The sequence below is a fragment of the Copadichromis virginalis genome, linkage group LG8, assembly GCF_057382275.1.
Source record: "Copadichromis virginalis isolate Kocher_CV1m ecotype Utaka linkage group LG8, C_Virginalis_male_GT1.1, whole genome shotgun sequence".
Classification (NCBI taxonomy): Eukaryota; Metazoa; Chordata; class Actinopteri; order Cichliformes; family Cichlidae; genus Copadichromis; species Copadichromis virginalis.
Genome location: NC_140625.1, coordinates 8,261,357 through 8,283,183, shown reverse-complemented (window position 1 = coordinate 8,283,183; position 21,827 = coordinate 8,261,357). Strand labels below are relative to the sequence as shown.

Below are 21,827 nucleotides of genomic sequence, written 5' to 3'. Positions count from 1 at the left end.
ACCAAACCATCACTTTTGTTGTTCCAACAGTCTTGGAGGGATCCATCCAATGTGGGTTAGTGTCAGACCAATAGCGGTGGTTTTGTTTGTTAACTTCACCATTCACATAAAAGTTTGCCTCATCACTGAACAAAATCTTCTGCGCGAACTGAGGGTCCTGTTCCAATTTTTGTTTTGCCCATTCTGCAAATTCTGTGCGCCGATCTGGGTCATCCTCGTTGAGATGCTGCAGTAGCTGGAGTTTGTAAGGGTGCCATTTGTAAGTAGCTAATATCCGCCGAAGGGATGTTCGACTAATGCCAGTCTCCAGTGACATGCGGCGAGTGCTACGCTGTGGGCTCTTGCTGAATGAAGCTAGCACAGCCACTGATGTTTCTTCATTAGTGACAGTTTTCTTGCGTCCACATTTTGGCAAATCCAACACTGAACCAGTTTCACGAAACTTAGCGAGCAGTTTGCTAACTGTAGCATGGGAGATGGGTGGTCTCGTAGGGTGTCTTGCATTGAAATCTGCTGCAATGACCCGGTTACTGCGTTCACCAGATATCAACACAGTTTCGATCCGCTCCTCACATGTTAACCTCTTCGACATGTTAATGGCTGTGAACAAAGAGAAACTTGTAAATAACTCATGAAACAATAAAGTTACATTGAAACCAAGCACACCATTGTTTTTCTTGTGACATTACCAATAAGTTTGATGTGTCACATGGCCCTCTTCCTATTGAAAAAACAAAAGTTGTATCCAAGATGGCCGACTTCTAAATGGCCACCATGGTCACCACCCATCTTGAGGAGTTTGCCCCCTCACGTATACTAATGTGCCACAAACAGGACTTTAATATCACCAACCATTCCCATGTATCCCTATAAATGGCCCACCCTGTACAACACCAGCAGCAGCCTGAACAAGGCAGGATGGATCCACACCTTCTTGTTGTTTGCACCAAATTCTTAAGCTACCATCTGAGCGTCACAGCTGAACATGAGACTTGTCAAACCAGACAATGTTTATCCAAACTTCTATTGTCCAATTTGATGAGTCACTGTGAATTATAGCCTCAAATACCTATTCTTAGGACCAGGTTTGTTTTTTTTTCCTTTTTTTTTTTAGGACCAGGTGTGGTCTTCTGCTGATGTAGCCTAAGTTTAATGTGTTGTGTGAGATGCTGTTCTGTATACTTGCGTTCCTAATAGCTCAATGCTTATTGGAAGGCGTGATACCAAAGACCATTGTCCACTGACCTATGGCATCAACAAGACATTTTCCTTCAGAGAATTCCCACTCACTGGATAATTTCTCTTTTTCAGAAGATTCCATGTAAACTCTATAGATTGCTGTGTGGACACCAGATATTACAGTAACGCGTTACAAGTGATGCGTTACTGTAATCCAATTACTTTTTTCAAGTAACGAGTAAAGTAAGGGATTACTATTGCAAAAAAGTTAATTAGATTACTGTTACTTTCCCGTAAGCACGCTGCGTTACTGTGTTACTAAAACCGTGATTTTTTTGCCAGAGTGTCTCATAACAATGACGTAAGCAAGTGCGACGTTCGTGGCAACAGCTGTGTGCAGATCAACAAAAGATAATATATCGAGTGCGGGAGAGTATGAGCGTGCAGCGTTTAAAGCGTGGAAATACTGACCTTACTTTGAGTTTGATTCTGTAAAAAGTGACAAAAACATTAGTGTCCGCTGTTCATTGCGTGGGAAGAAAACTTCTTTTTACAGTGAAAAAAACCCTTAACTTCCAAGCAAGCACCGAGTGCGCTGCCGCTGGAATGTGAAATTCACAGACAAACTCGTGGATTCTTCTACTGAGCGCTGCGGCTCACCTGCACCAGGGCAAACCTCCACCTGCTATACAGGTGAAAATAGAGCAACAGGACCGCTGAGTCTTTGATTTTATTTATTTTCTGCTGTGTTTCACTTGCATTTATTTGAAAGACTGAGTGTAAACACAAAAAAATATTTTATTTTATGTGCTGGAATGTGCAGAAAATAGGTTTAAATGTTAAACAAATTTCTTCCAGTCAGCGAATGTTGCATATAATTACATTTTTGCTTGATGCATGAAGTTAAAAGATGAAAACTAATAAAACAAGTTTTAAAAAGAGACTTTTCCATTTGATTACATTTTGTATGATGGATTATGTAGAAAAAGTAGAATTGGGCTGAAAGATCTATGGCTTTATCACCTATTCAGGTTGTAAATCGTGTTTTTAAAAAGTAACTAAGTAACTAGGTAATTAATTACTTTTGAAAATAAGTAATCAGTAAAGTAACGGGATTACTTTTTTAGCGAAGTAATCAGTAATTAGTTACTGATTACTTTTTTCAAGTAACTTGACCAACACTGGTGGACTCTGTCATTTTCTCAAATACTCAGACTAGCCTGTCTGGCACCAACAACCATGTCACATTCAAAGTCACTTCAATCATCTTGATCCATGACTACATGCTTAAACAAGCCAAATTTCTGCCTTGTGATTGGCCGATTCAATAATTTAGCAAAAAGTGTCATTTGTAAAGTCAAAGAGGTCTAACATGTTTAGTTTCTGGGGATTTAGAACACAGGCAGTAGTTAGACAGCAGCATGCTAACTTCTATTAAAGTGTTGGAGCCTTCTTCAGTTCTTTGATCATTTCTTTCTTTCTTAAAGCTTTTTCACAAATGAGGTTTCAGTTAATTAAATAGATTTTCATTCCATGCACCTTTTTATCTGGCAGAACACTGACATTTTGGCTTGGATGGCTGCAAAAAGACCTAAGATTATAGGATTACAAAAGTCTTTGGGGAAATGAATCAACTTCTTACTTGATTTGTTTCCCAGTGCATTTGTGGTCTCAGTCTTTAGTTTCAAGCCTTATTGAACAAAGAATTATGCCCATTTATTAAACCATGGCCTTACTTCAAGCAAAGTGAATAATAAAGCAGGGTATACTTTAGGGCATGGCTGTGTACTGCTACTGGGTCCATGTGCATTTTTCCAATTTAAGAATGAGGAGAAAGCTGCAGCAAAAGTGCTAAAGTGGGGATTCAGAACCATCATCAGAACCCAGGAATCAGCCAGCGATTGAGTACATTCAAAACATCAGCAATTTCTGATATTCAAAACACTTATTTAGTTGGTCCCTGATCCTCTACTCAATAGGATTTGGTGCTCTCATCGCTGCTGCCCAGGCTCAATTCCCAGTCAGAGAGTGATGCTTGGCACTATACTGATACCCACTCATGAGTGGGCAGAAATTAATGCTGAGACTAATATTCCTCAGTCCTCATATCTTGAGTATGTGTAAGACAGTGGATTCATGTGTTTCTGTGAGTTGGACAGCTCCACAACATTCAATGTTTTCTTCAAAAGGTTAACAACTATAAGTTAAAGACATATCAAGGATAAAACTATCTGTTAAAATTGTTCTTGATGTTAACCCTGAAAACCAGTTATTTGATGGTCACAAATTTTGTTTAACACTTCCTCAAGTGATTCAGTGCTTTTGAAAAGTCAGTCATTTAGGGTACTCAAAGCACTGATGTAGTGGGTCCCTGATGGGCTAATGGCTATAATGCAGCTCACTCAGTGCATCAGCTTGGGTTTAATTACTGGTCAGGGAATCAAAGATGGCATGCCAATATACTGCTGCCCACTGAAGACTTTTTGTGTGTCTTAGTCCAATGGTGCAATTCAAAACTGAGTCTAATCTTACTCAGAAATGCCCTAAAATTAGATTAATGCTCCCTTGAAAAGTGAAACTTGCATAACAAGTTGCTACACAAATGCAAGTTGGACAGTTTGAAAAGAACTTGTGTGATTTCTAACCACAGGAACCATTTTCAAAGTGAGTTTGATGTCTCCATGACAAGTTTCAGTCAAGCATTATGTTCATCTCATAACTCACGGTCCTATTTAGAGGAAGGAATTACAATCATATGATTGATAAAATGCATGTTGTTGTCAGCTTCTTAGTCAAATCCACTGCATGTCTTGTCAAGTCAGGCTTCAGAAAAATAGATTTTTTATCCAAAACGCCAAAGTCAAAGCAAACCTGCTGGTGAGATCATGGTATTTATGTCAAACTGATATGCAGTCTGTCACATTCACCCAAATATAAAGTGGAAGAATCAAGTAGTTATGTCTAGTTGGTTTTCTTGTTGACGTGCCGTCAATTTAGTCTTTTTAGAAAAAAAACAAGATAAAGATGTTCAGAAAGTGAATTAAGCAGGCTTGTGTGTATAAATACACATATATAGTTAAGTTAAAGAGATGACAATATCAGTAACAAAACTTTATATATGACCTTGGATGTAAGTCTTGAGGAACATCTATTTTTTGGTCCGAGGTTTTATTTAAAATTTCCTGGATAGAGTTCAAATGTCAACCCTGTAGCCTGGGTTTGAATAGGACTCAGGAATTGAGGTTTGGCACCTGAATGCACAGGTGCACACTAAGGTCTTTTTGTCCATCTTAATGGCACAATTCTAATCTTCATCAGTCATGGCTTGACCAAGATTGATACTTTCTTAAAAGGTCAGAGATGTGTAACAAGCTAGCTGCAAGAGGCTCAAGTGAAAGTCACGAGACAACAAATCAACTTCTCGCTTAAGTTCTCGACTCGGTAAACATTTTCCCGGTGAGTTTGTGGTCTAATTTAAAGGCTTCATGTATTCTGTATTTAGCGATATTTTGTAAAAAAGGGTCAAAAATGAACTTTCTACCTACAAAACATCAGTAAATGGAACAAAAAGTGGATACAATTTTTAATGAATTAACTTAAAAACAACCCAACCAAATGGAATGTTAAAATCTATCATATGCAAAATAATGTTTGCAGATGCAGGATGTTTACTGGTAATAAACACTTTCTTTAACTGTGTACTGTGCTGTCACTTCTGAAGGCTCCAAATGTCTTAATTCATGAATTTCAAACTAATTTCACATCATTTTAAATGGGACAGACCAAACTCCCATTTCTGTCATAGTAGAGTAGTTTAACTGCACATTCAATCCCAGAGATATCTAAATGTAAGAAAAAGAAGTGCAATTTCAACAGTGTGCCTCAGTTTTTCTGCATGATAAAGGAATGGTGTTACTGAAAGAAATCTGCCAGCATGACTCTTGGGGCTTAAATTGTAAGTAATAGATGTGGAAAATTACAAAATAAAAGTCTCACAAATTGTCCTGTAAGTATTCAGCGGAAAGTTATTTTTTAAAATCATACAAAATCACTTATTTTATTTTTAAATATTTTTTATTTATTCATTTGTTTTATTTATTATTATGATTAATGTGAAAAAAACAGACATTTCTAAGCAGATAGTGAAAAAACAGGAGCTTTTCTGTCATTTAATTGTTTCTCTATTACTTTATTATTGTACTTTAAATGTCTTTGGGGAGATCTTAATCAGTAGGACAAAGGTGTTTATGAAAAAACATTTAAAAGTCATATACTTTTTGCCATCCCTGACATCTTTCAATGCCGTCCATTGTGATGTGATTGCAGTCTTTGTTGAGCCAATGCTGGTCACCCGGCTTCATGTTTGCTACCTCTGCCTTAATTAATGTTGGGATCTTTGCTTTTCTGAAAAGAAACAGATTATGTTGATGTTGCTTTTCCTTTAAGTTGCCACTCTCATCTCTGGGAATTCCCAGGTAAGCTGACCTTTGATTGGGGTTTTTGTGCTTTTTAGTACAGAATTTCTTAAAATCTTCCGTGAGCGCCAAATCCCTGACCATATAACGCTTCTCACTGTGATGTGAATTATTAACGGATCAGTCATCAGTCTTGCTCTTTTACGTTTCATACCCACCAAACCACGTAAATTGACAATTAAGAGGACCCTATGTGTTTTTTTTGTTTTCCAGTATTTAACAACCCCAGTGGGGGCTCAGGCATTTAAAGCTTTAACCATCTTGTTTTATTAGCCTGTTAGTTGAGGGATGCATTTTTTTCTTTCAGTGCTGGCAGTTGATAAAACTCAGTAACTTTGCGATGTTGGAAATCATCAGCTGATAAAGTTCACTTCAGTACGTTACATTACATTTAGTACTGTGTGTGCATGTCTAGGGTTCTGCTGTTACTTATTAACTGTCATGTGGTTGCATTGTGGAATGATTTAGTTAATGCAAAAATAATCCATTATTATTAGAAACAAAATAAAGACCCAGTTACAAAAGCTATATATGTGGCAAAACATCATAATTTAATTTGCAAACAGGCTTGTAGTGGAAAGTCGAGGCCATGAGCTCTTCATCAAACAAATGCATGATGTCCTGTGTCTCAGGTGGGTTGTTATCTTTTTAAAGGCCTTGTTACTCCTTGTCCACTAATTTCGGTTCTTTCAGGATGATCAAACATCTGTTGTGCAAGATGGCTGTCAAAGAAAGCAGCCATCGTTCTTCGATTCTCAAGAACTGACATCAAATACTCAGTTTTCCTTCTGAGGTGTTTGATCTCTTCAGTTTTTATGCTAAAATGACTTCAAAACACTCCATATTGGTAACATGCCAAAGAGACAGCATGCCAGGTATTTCTAGGGTAGTTTTGCGTGTGAAAACGGGAATGGGAATAGTTCAAATCACCACGTTTTAGGAAAGAACTCTCAAAATGCTGCCCTAGACAAGATAAGCCCCTGACTAATATTCCCTCAAATATTTTAAATTTCTATGTTGCAATTACAAAAGCTACAGATTTACATAACTCGTCAATGACGCTAGATGTTTAGTCATTGTTTCTGGGAAACAAAAGCAGGATGAACATATCCTGGTACTCACAAACAATAAACAAGACAATAAATCATGTGGAGTTTCCAGATTTTTCTATTGGCTTCCTCTCTTTTCCAAGCATGCTGAAAGTATTTGGTGCAGCATGCTATTCCATCTGTAAGAGTTTTTACTTATTGTCTTATGAAATAACAATGTAAAAAATGCAGTAACACTGTCTGACTCATAGTTTACTGGAATAATTAGATCTTGCATGCACGCTGCAGATGGTCTCTGTGCTTTATTTGAGTCTTTTTTAGTAACTCTAGCAGCACGGCTCCGTGGAACATTTGTCCGCCTGTTGCTTGCGCACAGAAAATGAACCCACATGGAATTTTGAGCAAAGAGCCACGATACTCAGAGTATGGATGCCACCAATTTGACTGAGAGCTACCATCAGATTTGCTGAAGATATACAAAGCCCACAGAGGATGTATTTTTGTGCTAACAGCAGGTCAAGCTGTTCATAGATTGCATAAAATGTTTTGATGTCTGCCAGATTAGCGCAACATATTCACTATTCACACATGCTAACTCCTGCAGCTGCTGGTAGTCCCGTGACTACTCAACCTTCACCTTTTACTTTGGCAAACTGCCCGATGGATCCCAGAAAGCTGATTCTTTTCATTTGGACTTGGGAAAAGCATTTCATCACTCATCCAAGTGACTTCTTCAGCCTGACTGATCACTACAGATAGTCCTGATTTATGTGATAAACATGAATGAGTTTGGTAACTTTCATACAGTTAGATTTGTGTAACAGTTTCCTTCATTATTAAATTTCTGAAAATCTTTATATCAAAGGAGCTTGCAAAGAAAAGCGTCTGGACTTCTTCAAGTTGCTTGAAGAAGTTTCACCTCTCATCCGAGAAGCTTCTTCTTCAGAAGTCCAGACGCTTTTCTTTGCAAGCTCCTTTGACTACGATGACCTGGATGACTCAGAACCTTCACAGACTTCTCATTATATCCTGATAATATGTGCTAATCATCAGTATATCACTGGCAAAATATTTGCGTTAGAATTCTGACGTTTTTCTCGGAATTCTTTTATCTCAGAATTCTGACTTTAGTTTCACATCAGCAACGCCAGAAAAATGTCTCAAAAATGTGAATGTGCATTTCAGGATAACAACGTAAAGTATTTATTCAACACTTTCTGCCATTCTAATCAATGAGTGACTGAACTAGCTGCTTTCTTCCACATGTAGTTTTGTGTGCCATTTGTAGTTTTTCCTGTTCTTGTAGAAATGCTTCTTCTTCAGAATGTAAGGAGATATGCTGTTGTCATCAAGTTCAGAACTGCAACCTCTGCACATACACTGCTTATGATTCCTATGGTACTAAAAAAAAATAATCTTAAGTTTAGTATTGAAAGGCATTAGAAGTATTGTTTAAGGTGACGTCCCTCAATGGGAGTAAATGTGGGGTGAGTATCATAACTATTCAATTACTAAATAAGACACTTGCTAAATCACTTGTGGCCTATTATGATTATGTGAACACTTTTTTTGCTATTACTCACCTATATTAAAAGGTAAAAATTTGAATCTACAAACTGCTTAATAAATAATTATAATCCTCCACTTCATTTTGTAAATCTGTCTGATTAGTCACACATATGGATGGTGCTTTGCTTCTCATTAGTAATCCTACAATGATTTTCTGTCTCCATTCAGCAGTTTTTCTTCTGCTCTCATCCTAAACTGAGATGACTAAATTTAACATTTTTTTCTTTTCCTCACTTTCATTTAAAAAAAAAAATTGTGCTTCAGTAGTCTTTTACTGCTCTGAGATCCAGACTAATTTGCTGCTTTGCCAGTGCGTGCCTTTCTACAGCGGCTGAGATTTTTAAATGAAGAGCATGAGTATGCAAGGCTTTTATCAATTTGATGAAAAGAATGTGAGTGTGTCTGTGTGCGTTTGTGCTTACACACACAGCTGTGACTCTGCACAGAGTTTATGCATCAGGCATCTGGAGTGAACTATGAAGAAAGTCCAGAAGACAGAGCATTATCATTCCCAATGCGTAACGCACCGATGATTTGTCACGACCCTAGGCGCAATAATAACGCAAAGGGTACTCTTCCATGTCCTTATAAAACCCTCTGGCTTCTCAATTGAATCCAAAAGATAGGCGTTCACGGTGATAACACACTCCCAGAGCAGAGGCTCCAGTCGTCCACTCCAACCTCAACCCTAACCTTAACCCTATCACGTAGTGTTTTCCAAAGCGATTCAGGATCTGTACATAAAACACATTTAGAGATTCATTCCAACCGGCTCTCATGCTGCCGAATGCGCAACGCACTGACGATTTTGTGACATTGGTCGGTGTGTTACGCGTTCTGATGAGAACGTGTTGCAGAACAGGGCGCTTTGTTCAACCTGGTTGGAGGGCAAAAGTGTTTACAGGTCCACGCTACACTCAAAGACACAGTGAGAAGCCACTGTCATAGTGGGGGGTGAGTAATAGTTTCACACACATTTTCAAACAAGACTGGGAAAAGGGTTCCTTTTTTGAAATATCACAGTAAAAGGTAAGTCCTAGAAGGAAGATTCATGTGAGACATGAGAGTGGAAGTAACATGTGTTACAGTAAGTGCATGACAGTTGTGTAAGATGGGAAAAAGAAAGATTTAGGAGGAAAATAAAACGAAACAGAGTTTTCGAAGCTTTTCTGATAAATGGTGAAGTGGCCTTTAACCTCGAGTTTACCCGTGCGAGGGCTGACATTCATCTGTTTCCTCGTGACTTATCCTTTTGCTGTAGATAGCGCTGTCGCACGTGGACACGGATGTCAACATGTCCGCTTAAACATGTCAGTGAAACGCAGCTTGTGAAATACGACCCTGTCAAACGTCTCCAAATTTAGCACCGTTGAAACAAGGGGTGTTTTTTTAAGAAGGCAGAAGGCTTTGGTCGGGGCGTAGAGGGAGGCTTTGTTCTGTGAAGTGCCAGTCTCTGGGGAGACATTAAGCCAGAACCTAATCATGAGTTCAAACAACAAAAGCATTTTTTCTGCAGTTAATTGGAACCAGTTTAAACGACAGACAGGCGGTACGTCTCGGAGAAATCTCAGGGGAAATCTGACGAATGAGCTGATAGATGAGCTGATAAGTGTCCTTGTCTAGTTTTGATTGAAATCCGGTTCTGGTGTTGATGGTAGGTGGCGCAACGTGCTGGAGGAATTTCAAAGGGTTATTTCAGCTATGCGTGGCTGAACCACAACAGAACAAAGGTCAGTACTCTTCTGCCGACCTCTGCCTTGTCCTCCTACCTCTTTCTCTTCACCACCTTTTCTTACTTTTTTTTCATTGTCACCTTTTTCCCACTTCTACGTAGTTTGAAAAAGGGTTGGAGGAGCATAGAAATAGGATAAAGAAAGGGAAAAAAGAAGTTGCAGCATCCCGTGTCAAATGTCAAAAAACAAAAGCCCTGATTTCTGTTTCCTGTCGGCAGATTTACTCGGTCTGGGTTGCAGAGGTGGATGGCCGCAGGCAACGAGCTGGTTGTTATTATCTTTGCTTGTTTAGGTTTTGCTCGTGTGACCCCCCTCCCCCGCTGAACTGTGCAGGCAGAAAAGAGAGGTGGATAAAATAGATGGTGGAAGGGGGGAGGGGTTGGTGAGGTAAATAGAAATGAAGAGGGAGTGAAGACAGAAAAAAAAGTTATTAAAACAAAAGTATTGTAGCAGATGGGAGCATGGGTTTACCTTGGAAACAGCATTACAGCAGAGGAACCGGGGGAGGCAGAGCCAAGCTGGAGTTTATCATAATCTTTGGAGAGTGATGAACCAGGGGAGGAAGGGGGGGGAGGTGGCACACTCCCAGCACAGTGAGGGGTGGAAGAGATATAAAAGGGCTCCCAGGGAGAAAGAGTGGTCAGGCAAGTGTGTGAGCTGCTGTCCTGCTTGTTTCCACACTGCTGCACACCACTGTTTCATGCTAGTGTGTGATGTGAGGGAGCCGCGTGCCGTCTCCACCACAAAGGAATAAACTTTTGCAGTTATTTGTGCCAGAGGATAAAAGGAAGTAACGACTAACTGGAAGAGGGGAGTTGATGAGTTTCTGAAGCCTGGCACTTCTCAAGTCTGGAAGTTTGATTTTTTTTTTCTCTTTTGGTTGAGTTGTTTACTCATCGCCCTCTGAGAACCTCCACAGCAGAGAGTCAAGAGGTGACTCTTGAACTGCGTGCAGAGGAATTTAAACAGAAGCTGAGATTTTCATCCACCCTCCGCAGTGACTGTTCGAAGTGTCACTTTTGTGCCCTTGTGTTCCTTTTCTGATCAGCCTTTGGAGTCACAATGAATGCCTCATTTTTATATGACTACAATCAGTCCTTAGTGGATCGGGAATTTTACTGGGAGGGAAATCTAGATGGTTTCGGCATCACGATGGCCTTTCTCTACCTGGTGGTTTGGGTCATGGGGCTAGCTGGAAACGCGCTCGTTATCGTCGCCATTTTAAAGTTTGACAAGCTGTCCTCTTCAACCACAGTGTACATTTTCAACCTTGCGCTGGCCGATGGACTATTCATGGTTGGTCTTCCCTTTATAGCGAGTCAGAATTTCATGAACCGCTGGATTTTTGGAGATGTGGCGTGCAAAGCTGTCATGGTGCTGGACGGCATCAATCAGTTCACCAGCGTCTTCTGCCTGACGGTGATGAGCATCGACCGCTACATGGCGCTGGTGGAGCCACTTCGCTTTGCCCGTTGGAGGACCCCACGCTGTGCCAAGATTGTTTCATCCCTCCTCTGGCTGTTCTCCCTCCTCACCATCCTCCCGATGGCGCTTCACTTCTCGACCGATCACGGCTTTTGTACGCCGGATCTCGGCTCCGACGCCCGGTGGCTTGGCGTCCTCTCTTACACCTTTATTTTGGGTTTCGCTTTACCATTTACAGTTATGACAGGTTTCTACGTGGCAATGCTGCTCACCTTGTGGGGTCAGAAACTCCGAACCTCAGCGGTGACCCTGGAGAGCCAGCAGCTGGAGCAACAGGTCACCAAAATGGTGGTCGCGGTGGTGGTTGTGTTTGGTTTGTGCTGGCTGCCGTTTTACACCTTCAACTTCTGTTCTCCATACCAAAACAGCTACGCCGTGACCTTCTACAGGGCTTTCGAGTTTGTGGTCCTGCTTTCCTACTCATGGAGCTGCGCGAACCCCATCCTCTACGCCTGCCTCTCTGACACCTTCAGGAGGCACTTCCGCACCCTACTCTGCCCCATCACCAAGTCTTCTTCCAGCATGCAGTGCATCACTGACCAGCAGAACCTAAATGACACAGTTGTGTGTGATGGCACCAGTACCCCATAAAGCCAAACGAATACTGGCTGCATTTTAATTCCCTTCCTATTATGATGCACTGCACGGTACTTTTGGACTTCTTTCTTTTTAGTTACTCCAATAATGCATTGCAGGTACCTACAATGACTTAGGAAATCACTGTATGTGCAGCCACTATATTCTTTGTTTATTTCCACAATTGTTTGCCTAATCCGAGTTAAACTTGGCTGGCTTTCTGCTGACAACCCGAGTAAGTGAAGTGCTGACTTTCAGATCATTTGGATGAGCGATTCTCATATTTTGACTAAAAGTTGTTCTCTGCTACCAGTGTTTGCACTAGACGGACTGCTGACTGCTCCACTCTGTGTGTAGGGGGGATAGGCATACATACATACACAGATATGTTAATCGCTTTTCTTTGAGTGGGCATTCATTGACATTAATGCATTAATGCAGCTACCCTGGGCTGAACTAATCTCTAACTGTAACAACTGTAACCCTGAAACAGCTTTAACCCAGTCATCCAAACTGTTAAAATTCTTCCAACATTCCATTAAGCTGATGGCCCAAAACTCAAAAGTTAGTCGTCACAAGGACAACTGGACAAGTTTCACTGTAGTTTTCTCGTCTTTGGTTTTCTGTGACAAATTTGGATGTGCTGTAACAACCCATTTTGCCCATTCTGGACAGCCAAGTTTGAACTGGAGCAATCACAGACACGTGCAGAGAGTGTATCTTTATAATAGCATCACTTTGTTGGAAAACAAGAGCTTTATGACTGCCTACATCTGACGCATTTATGTAAATTGCAGCTACAAAAAATACACCGGGTTTACACTTTTCACAAACATGGCCTAGCTTGGCAAATTTCCCTTTTTTATTTTTTTGTTCAATCTTCTCCACTTGAAATGTACATTTTATGCTCAAGCTTGTAGCCTTGGGTGTGTGGATTTGATGCCTTTCTGACTGTGCATTGAGCTGCGACTTTAAAGGGTTAATTCTATTCACCACTATATCAAATGCAGGCTTAAACACTTCTTAAAAAGCATAAAGATAAAACAGAAAACACCAGACACTGTCACTAAATGTGAGTAGATGATTTCCATACCACTCTCTTGGTTTAAATATCACGTGTCTGTCTGACTCAGACCTGTTGTATAATTTGTCAGCCGAGAGCTCAGAAAATTCAGACGAAATGCTCTAATGCACATCCTGCTATAGCGCTTTTCAGCAGAGCTAATAAAATGTAGCACAACAGGGATGAAGTGTGGACAGGTGGAGTGTAAACAGAATAACACGGGTCACATGCTTTTGACAGCACCAACTCATACACGCACGTACACACTCAGCAAATAGCATCTCCACATCTCCCACAGCTGGATTATGTCCCAGTGGCTGTGCATGCAGGAAGGCATCGGATGAATGTATTTCTACTCGGCTGGCCACGAGCACGCACTTGCATTTTTGTGTGCAAGCACCTATGTTATTCTGTTTAATGGTGACATACAAAAAGACACCCTTAACTAGGTGAAAGATGCATAAATCACTACATAAAGTCAACATTACGCCTGTGTGGTATATGAAAACTTCCAATGTTTGTTCTGTGTTTTGTCATTCTGGAAATGTATGCTTTACCCCGCTCCTGGGTGGAAACCTGGAACCTCCAGAGTTTCTTCATCTCAGTCTGAATTATGATGTAATCCAAAAACAGGATTTTTTAAACCAGCATAATCTATCAATCCCAATCAATCCTGCAAATGCATACACATGAAAACAGGGGATTTTCTTTGAACACCAGTGATATTTCCTGATTGCTTCTTTCACTCAGTAATTCTTTGATTAACCACACACCCCCTCCCTTTACCTCTCTTTCACTTTGACCGCTTTTAAACTTCATGCGTCTTTAAACGTTCATTTTTTTGACAGCTATTCTTAACATTAACCTCCACCAGCTGTGACACACTGAGACATTGCTTACATGTGTTACCCCGGCACTCGAGTGCAGGAATCCAGCACGGCCGTGTCATCAGAGCGGTTAGATTAGAGCGGCCACCAACACACCGCAGAAAGATTCAAATCAGCTCACGAAAGGCTGAGGAGATTTCAAGCCGTCCAGCTGCTAACTGTCTCCCTACATCTTTCCATAAGCACTCCCGCTGGGCAATCCCAAGAATACTTAGTGAAATGCATTTTATGAGTTAACAAAAACACGTGTTAACAACAATAACGCCTCTTGCTCACAGTGCTTCCCCCCCCCTCTTTTACTTCAACTTTAACCAGAAAACATGAAAACACAAATTGTGGAAGATACACAGAAGGAGCCAACCACTTCATTCATAGAAGCAGCATTTTTGCACATATAAAGAAAGAGACATTTTAAAATCATCAATGATACAGTATGTATGAATGAGATTAATATGTCAGTCACACCACACGAAAATCACACATTCTGTTTCTGATGTTTTATAAATGAATAAATTATATGAATAAAAAAAATTAGCCTGAAACTTTCTTGATTCTAAGCTTATTTCAGTCTCTGTATCTTAACTATATTTATGTGCCAAGAAAATAATCACCACCAAGTTTTGTTACATTTTTCTGTAACGATCATCTTACCAGTTAATGTAACCATTTTTCAAACCCCGCCGAGGTTTGATTTTAAAAGCAGCATTAATCTTTTTCCAAACACTTCCGAAAACACCATCTCTGCCTCATCCATCTCCTCTAAGGTGAAGCAAACTGAGCGTCTTGACTTGACCGTCTGCTCCGAAACCGTCCCTCGAAGGGCATCCTGTAAATGTCAGGCCTGCTTGTTGAGACCCACTTGTATCTGCCGGCTTAGTTTTAAGAACTAATGAACCTCTGTGTCAGAGTTGGCCTAAAGGCATAAAACAGTCCTCAATTAGTTTGGTGGCATGGCTACCGTAAGAGAGAGAGAGTGTGTGTGTGTGTGTGTGTGTGTGTGTGTGTGTGTGTGTGTGTATATATATATATATATATATATATATATATATATATATATATATATATATATATATATATATATATATATATATAGAGAGAGAGAGAGAATGTTTTAATGCAATACTATAAACAGCTGATGGCTTTTTTGTTCTGAAATGGATGTTTTGTTGTCTTTTTTTTTTTTTTTTTTTTTTTTAATAAAAAGGACAGGGGGAATGAATGAGAGAGAGAGGGGGAGAGAAAGAAAGAAAACCCAAAGGGGAGAAGAGACGGTGAGAAGGGGGGGGAAGAGAGAGGAAAAAAAAAAAAAAAAAAAAAACTCCTGGGTCACCTGTATGGAGAAAAAAAAAAAAAAAAACAAAAACAAACAGAGGAGACAGCAAACAACAAAGAGCAACATAATAATAGAGAAAACAAAGCACCATCACAATAAACTAGCTAGTCATAGATATCAGTATTTACTAAGTAATAAACGATATTGTGCAGCACGCAAGATAGACAGCGCACAGTGTGCTTTGAGGCAGCAGCCAAGAAAGCTTTAGTCCGCGTCTGTGAATACCCATGTGTGCATACCTGTGTGGATCAGCATGCTTGCATTCCAAAGGTTTCTCCATGTAATGATCTGCTAGGGAGTGTGGGGGGGCCACAGCCCCGTCCTCCAGGGTGTGAAGCGGGTATGGAGGAGATCAAAACTCCAGACATCCAGAGGCCCCCAGAACACAAGAGACCATGGAAGACCAACAGAGGGGCAGCCGCGCCACTGTCCCAGTAAGAGCTGAGGAGAGTCCCAGATGAGGGCTCGCCCAGCAGCCGCGGAGCAGAAGTCAGGGGGAGTTGCAGTGACGCGCCCGTGAGCTCCGCCGGCCCCCAGCTGCGCCTGAGTGACCGAGCCCTAGGCCGAGAGGCCGGGGGCACCCCACCTCCAAAGGGGCCCGAGCGAGCCCCAGGCCCCAGGCCCCGACAAGCGGCCGCCAAGGAGTGAGCCGGTGTGCACCCGGACACCCACCCCCAGACACAAAGAACCACCAACACACCGACACCTGAGGGAGTCCGCCACCGGCAGGGGAAGTGGTGGTGGGTGGAGATAGGCCTCCAAACCTTGGAGGGCCTGAGGTGTCCCCAGAGAGGTGGCGTCTGATACCCAGCCTGACATATAGACACAGACATACAGGCACACACAGACACAAACATCCATTCCCACCCTCATGCTCTCATATGCACTCACTCCACACTCAACCAACGTGGAGACAGACATAAAGAGACGCTGTACACACAATCACACTCCCCAAGCGTACTCTACAAACCGGGTCTAGGTACCCTTGCCCCTGGAGGGGGGAATTGCACCCAGACCCAGGTGGTGTTACCCTTTTCCCTGCGGTGGGGAGAGGCAGACCACCCCGACTCCGCAGCAGCAGGGAGGCCCCACACCCCAGACCGCAGTCGGACGGCCAACTCCTCCTACTAGCCCTCCCGCTCCAGCAGGCCGCAGAGATTGGGGGTGGGAGAAGACTCCAAACCTCCCTCCACCCGCTCATTGTAGTGTTGATGCATATGTGTTCTAAGGTGCAATTAAAACCCAGGAGGGCATGGAGCTACCTGCCAAGGAGCAGCAGGTAAGCGCATAGTCCCTCCTGCTAACCCTCAATGACTAAGTGTATTTAAAATTGAGAGGTGGGCAACGACGTCAGGGGTGAGGTATACACCCTGATGGTGATTTGGACTCCGTGATTGTGCCCACCCCCAAGATCCTATATGTATGTGTAATGAGAGTGTGAATAATGTGAATGTCTAAGTTGTGGGATAAAATTGAGGCAGAGGCAGCCAGAAGGGGACGGGGGGGGGGGGGGGGGGTAGCCTCCTCTGCACCCTGGTGACATACCCCCACTCCAAGGCCCTGCATGTGTGGGTGGTTGTGGAGGAGCGGGAAGAGGGAGGCAGCTGGAGATGGGGAGGGAAGGAAGGGAGGGGCAGGTAACCCCTCCCTGGGGCCAGCTCCCCCGCTGACCCCAGTAGGCACTCCCACCCTCCGCGACCCGCCAGGGAAGGGGGGCCCAGGTCCATCAGACCGGGGCCCAGTGCAGTAGCGCCCCCCGGCTCCACAGAGCCCTGGACAGTCCACCCAACCCCACCACAGAGAAAACTGCACCCACCCCACCAACCACACATCTTCCAGACTACATAAGACGGTAAACGCCCAGGCTGAGATCTTCCTCCACCTCTCCTGTATCTCCCCCTCCTGCAGAGAGTTCCTGAGAGAAGAAAGCTCCTGCAAGATGTGACCATCCCCCCCACCAGTTGAAGAGCCCCCCAGGCGGCTCGATGCACCGGCGGCACCCTGCTCCAGGGCCGGGCCCCCATGCACCACAACCCCGGCAACACACCAACCAGGACCCGAGCCCCCGAGGCCCGGCCCGGGCCCCAGCCCAGAGACGGAGCGCCCCCAAAACCTCACGCCCATCCCGGACCCACCCAGGGGCAGCCAGGTTGCCAGGTCAGTAACCCACGTCCGTCAGCACAGACCCTCCCCTAGCCCCGCTGCACGCAGCCGCGAGGAAACAGTCACCTGAGAGCCAACAGAGCCCTCAACCGGACGTGACCGCTACCCCGGGTTGAGCCCCCCAAGGAAGATGCCTCCGGGGAACCCCCCGACGCCCTAAGCCTGTCCCTACCCCCTCACCAATCACAACAGTGAAGGCGGGACCAAACTATGACCCCCCACCCCCACTAGGTGATGGAGCTGATAAAAGGGGCCCAGAGCAATTGATCTAATGTGGTGGCAGAGGCTGTGTCAAGACTAATGTAATCTAATAGATAATTTCTATATTGGTTAGAATTAAGATTATTTTTATTTTTCCAGTTCATGAGGACTGTTTTCTTGGCTATGCATAGGGCAGTGAAGATCATATGGGCTATATTCTTTTCTGAAGTGACATTATCTAAGCTGCCCAACAAACACACTAAGGGGGAGGTTGGAATGTTACATTTCAGACATTTTGATAAGTCTTCACATATCTCGCGCCAAAACTTTTGCACTGGTGGACAGAACCAAAGAGCGTGGATGTAATTGTCTGGTGTATTGCCTTGACAGTGTGAGCAGTTGTTGGAAGATGTAAAGCCCATCTTGAACATCCGATGACCTGTATAGTGCACTCTATGAAGTATTTTGTATTGTATTAATTGCAGACTGGGATTTTTAATTAATTTAAAGGTTTTTAAGCAAATCTGAGACCAGAAGTTTTGGTCTAGGTTGACTGATAAATCTGCTTCCCACTTTGCAGTAGGAAGGGATATTGATTCATCTAATTTAGAAAGTGTTCTGTATATTTTAGATAATAATTTGGGGGATTTAAGAGTAAGAAAATGTGCCGCACTTAGTGGTGTTTGTAATTCAACTTGACTGAGGTTAAATTTCTTTTTTACTATGGATTTAATTTGTTGATATTCTAAAAACCTTGTCTTGTTGATCCCATATTGTTCAACTAGTCTGTCAAATGGAATAAATTCTGTTCCCTCTAATATATGTTCTAAGTATTTAATTCCTTTACAACTCCATTCTGGGAAATTAATCATATTATTGTTTTGTAATATGTCAGGGTTATTCCAGATAGGTGTACGTTTGCATGGGATTAATGAAGACTCCGTTATTTTTAGAAACTCCCACCATGCTGTTAGAGAAAAGCTGATGTTGATACTTTTAAAGCATTCATGTCTTTTGATGTTTGAGCTAATAAATGGTAGGTCTGAAATCTCTAGATCCTTGCATAGTGCCTGTTCAACATCTAGCCAGGGCTCAACTAAGAAGGTATGTTTTAACCATTCTGAGATGAACTGAAGCCTGTTGGCTAAGAAGTATTGGTGAAAATTAGGCAGATCTAATCCTCCTCTATCCTTGGTTCTTTGTAGCGTTTTTAAGCTAATACGCGGGGGTTTATCTTTCCAAAGGAATTTGGAAATATATGAATCCAGAGATCTGAACCAATCTTGTGATGGTTTGTTAGGGATCATCAAAAATAAGTAATTTATTTTTGGCAAGATCATCATTTTTATAGTGGCGACCCTTCCCATGAGTGATATGGGTAAAGATTTCCATCTAGTCAGATCGCCTTCTACTTTCTTTAGAAGTGGGATGTGGTTTAGTTTAGTTAAGTCTGAAAGCTTAGGAGAGATATTAATACCTAAATATTTAATATTTCCGGATTGCAGTGGGGCAGAGGAAGAATTATGGAAGGAGCAGTTAATGGGGAGAACTGTAGATTTTGGCCAGTTAATTGAATAATCTGAAACTCTTGAAAACCAGTTTATTAAAGTAATTACCTCAGAGAGGTTGGTTTGTGTGTTTTGCAGAAAAAGCAACACATCATCCGCATAGAGACTGATTTTATGTTCTATGTTCTTACATTTTATGCCCTTAATTGTTGTAGCCTGTCTAAATGCTGCTGCTAGAGGTTCGATAAAAATTGCAAAAAGTGAGGGGGAGAGTGGGCATCCCTGTCTGGTGCCCCTCAGGAGACAGAAGCTGGGGGATGTCTGGTCATTTGTTCTGATACGAGCCGTTGGGGAATTGTATAATATTCTTATCCAGTTTATGAAAGAGTTTCCAAAACCAAATTTGTGTAAAGTTGCGAATAAAAATTTCCAATTAACTCTGTCAAATGCTTTTTCTGCATCTAGAGATAATATTATGGCTTCGATGTTTTTATCGTATGAGTAGTCTATTAAATTAAGTAATCTACGAGTGTTTGTTGAGGAGTGCCGACCTTTTATGAAACCAGTTTGGTCAGGATGAATTAAGAGGGGGGTCATTTTCTCTAATCTCTTTGAGAGAGCTTTGCAGATTATTTTAAGGTCTACATTTAAAAGAGAAATTGGACGATAGCTTGAGGGAAATAAAGGGTCTTTGCCTGGTTTTAGCAGGAGACTAATGTTGGCAGAATTCATATTTGGTGGTAGTCTGCCCTTTTCCTCGATTTCCTGCAACATGCTGTGGAATACTGGTGCCAAAATTGTCCAGAATTCTTTGTAGAATTCTGCAGGGAAGCCGTCTGGACCTGGAGCCTTATTATTGGGCATACTTATCAGGGCTTCCTGGAGTTCACTTGGCGTCAGTGGCGAATCCAGTTCCATTGCTTGACTGTCTAGTAATTTTGGAAGAGTTACGTTGTCAAGAAACAGATCAATTTCATTTTTAGATGGGTTTATTTGTGGTGAGTATAAAGTTTCATAGAAATCCCTAAAAATGTTGTTTATTCTTCCAGGATCATATATTGTGTTCCCCGATAAATCTTTAGCAGCACATATAGTTGTTTTTTCTTTATTTATTTTTAGCTGGTTAGCTAGAAATCGACCTGATTTGTTACTGTGTTCAAAATTCTGCAAGCGAAGTCTTTGTATAAGGAATTGTGTTTTTTTATTAATAGTTTCATTTAATTCTAGTTTTGTTTTGCATATTTTGTTCAATGTTTCCTGATCTTGGTGGGATGCGTAGGCTTCTTCTAGTGATTTGATGTTTTTTTCTAATTCCTGAATATTTTTGTTTTCTTCTTTCTTTTTGTGTGATGAGAAAGAAATTATTTTACCTCTCATCACAGCTTTCCCTGCTTCCCATAGAACAGAAGCAGATATTCCGGGAGTGTCATTAAAGTCTAAATATGAAGTCCATTCCTTTTTAAAGTATTTAATAAAGTCTTCATCTTTAAGTAGTGATATATTAAATCTCCAGTTTTTACTTGGCGTAGTATTATTCTTGTGTATTAGTTTTAAAGATACAGGAGCATGATCGCTGACAGCTATAGGATGAATCTCAGTGTCTGAAATGTCACTCAGCAGTGAGCTGCTGACCAAAAAATAATCCAGACGAGAGTAAGAGTGATGAACATGCGAGAAAAAAGTATATTCCTTACTGGTGGGGTGAAGAGAGCGCCATGCATCGCAAAGACCAAAGTCGTTCATATACTGTTTGATTATATTTGTGGACTGCCAATTACGCTGAGTTCCTGTTGTGTTGAGCCTATCCATTTCTTCATTTAGTCCAAGGTTGAGGTCACCGCCAAGAATGAGTGTGCAATCAAGGTGTTCAGAGAGTGCACTAAAAAAACCGTGGAAGAATGAGGGTTCATCAACATTTGGACCATATATACTAACAATACATAGTTTTTTGTTCAATATTGATAGTTTAATAATTAGAAATCTGCCCTCTGGATCTATAACTGTATCGAGTACTGTAAAATTAACATTTTTATGTATTAAAATTGCTACTCCCCGTTGTCTAGAATTATAACCGGCTGCAAACACGTTAGGAAACTCAGGTGTTTTAAGTTCATTTAAACCTGTGACAGGTTTGTGAGTTTCTTGTAATAAAACAACATCTGCCTGTAGTTTTTTAAGCTGGTTAAATATTTTTAACCTCTTTCCTCTGGTGCCAGCTCCATTTACATTCCATGTGACAAACCTCAGCATGCCCTTAATTGTGCGTGTATGTTTAATGATGTATGCTGGGTGTTTCGTTTAGACAGGTGGAGAGAATATGGAAACATCCCTTGTTTGTAAATAGAAAGAGAAAAAGAAGTGTGGTGAGAGACTCCATAAGTCTGACTATGTGTGTGAATATTCACTAATATGAACAAGCGTGGCTTGCTTATGTGTCCTGCAAGTCTGTGCGTGCTGTGAGGCTGTTGTGAATGTGCTGCCGTTGAGCTGATGTGTTTGCGTGATCGTGTTGTGAAAATATGGAGAAATAGAGGGTGTTGTTTGTAGGTGAGTGGGGAAGTAGGTGACCACAGCAGTGAAAGACAAGAGAAAGAAAGAAACCACAT

At 41.7% G+C, this 21,827-nt stretch overlaps 2 protein-coding genes across 2 annotated transcripts in view; one reads left to right on the top strand and one right to left on the bottom strand.

Annotated features, from left to right (window-relative positions):
* Positions 1–14,808, bottom strand: part of slc39a11 (solute carrier family 39, member 11) — a 197,089-nt gene extending 182,281 nt beyond the window's left edge. The window contains exon 1 of the mRNA XM_085465569.1: positions 14,668–14,808. The gene's annotated coding sequence lies outside the window, so the exon portion shown is untranslated. The remainder of the gene's footprint in view (positions 1–14,667) is intronic.
* LOC146702641 (somatostatin receptor type 2) lies at positions 11,068–12,146 on the top strand. Its single transcript, XM_085465571.1, has one exon. It carries the CDS (start codon positions 11,068–11,070, stop codon positions 12,079–12,081), a length of 1,014 nt encoding a protein of 337 aa, XP_085321697.1. The 3' UTR covers positions 12,082–12,146.
* Positions 14,809–21,827: the final 7,019 nt, after the last annotated feature.

Bases quoted from the DNA above. Each gene is read 5' to 3' on its own strand.
- LOC146702641 (XM_085465571.1), top strand. From the start codon at position 11,068: ATGAATGCCTCATTTTTATATGACTACAATCAGTCCTTAGTGGATCGG.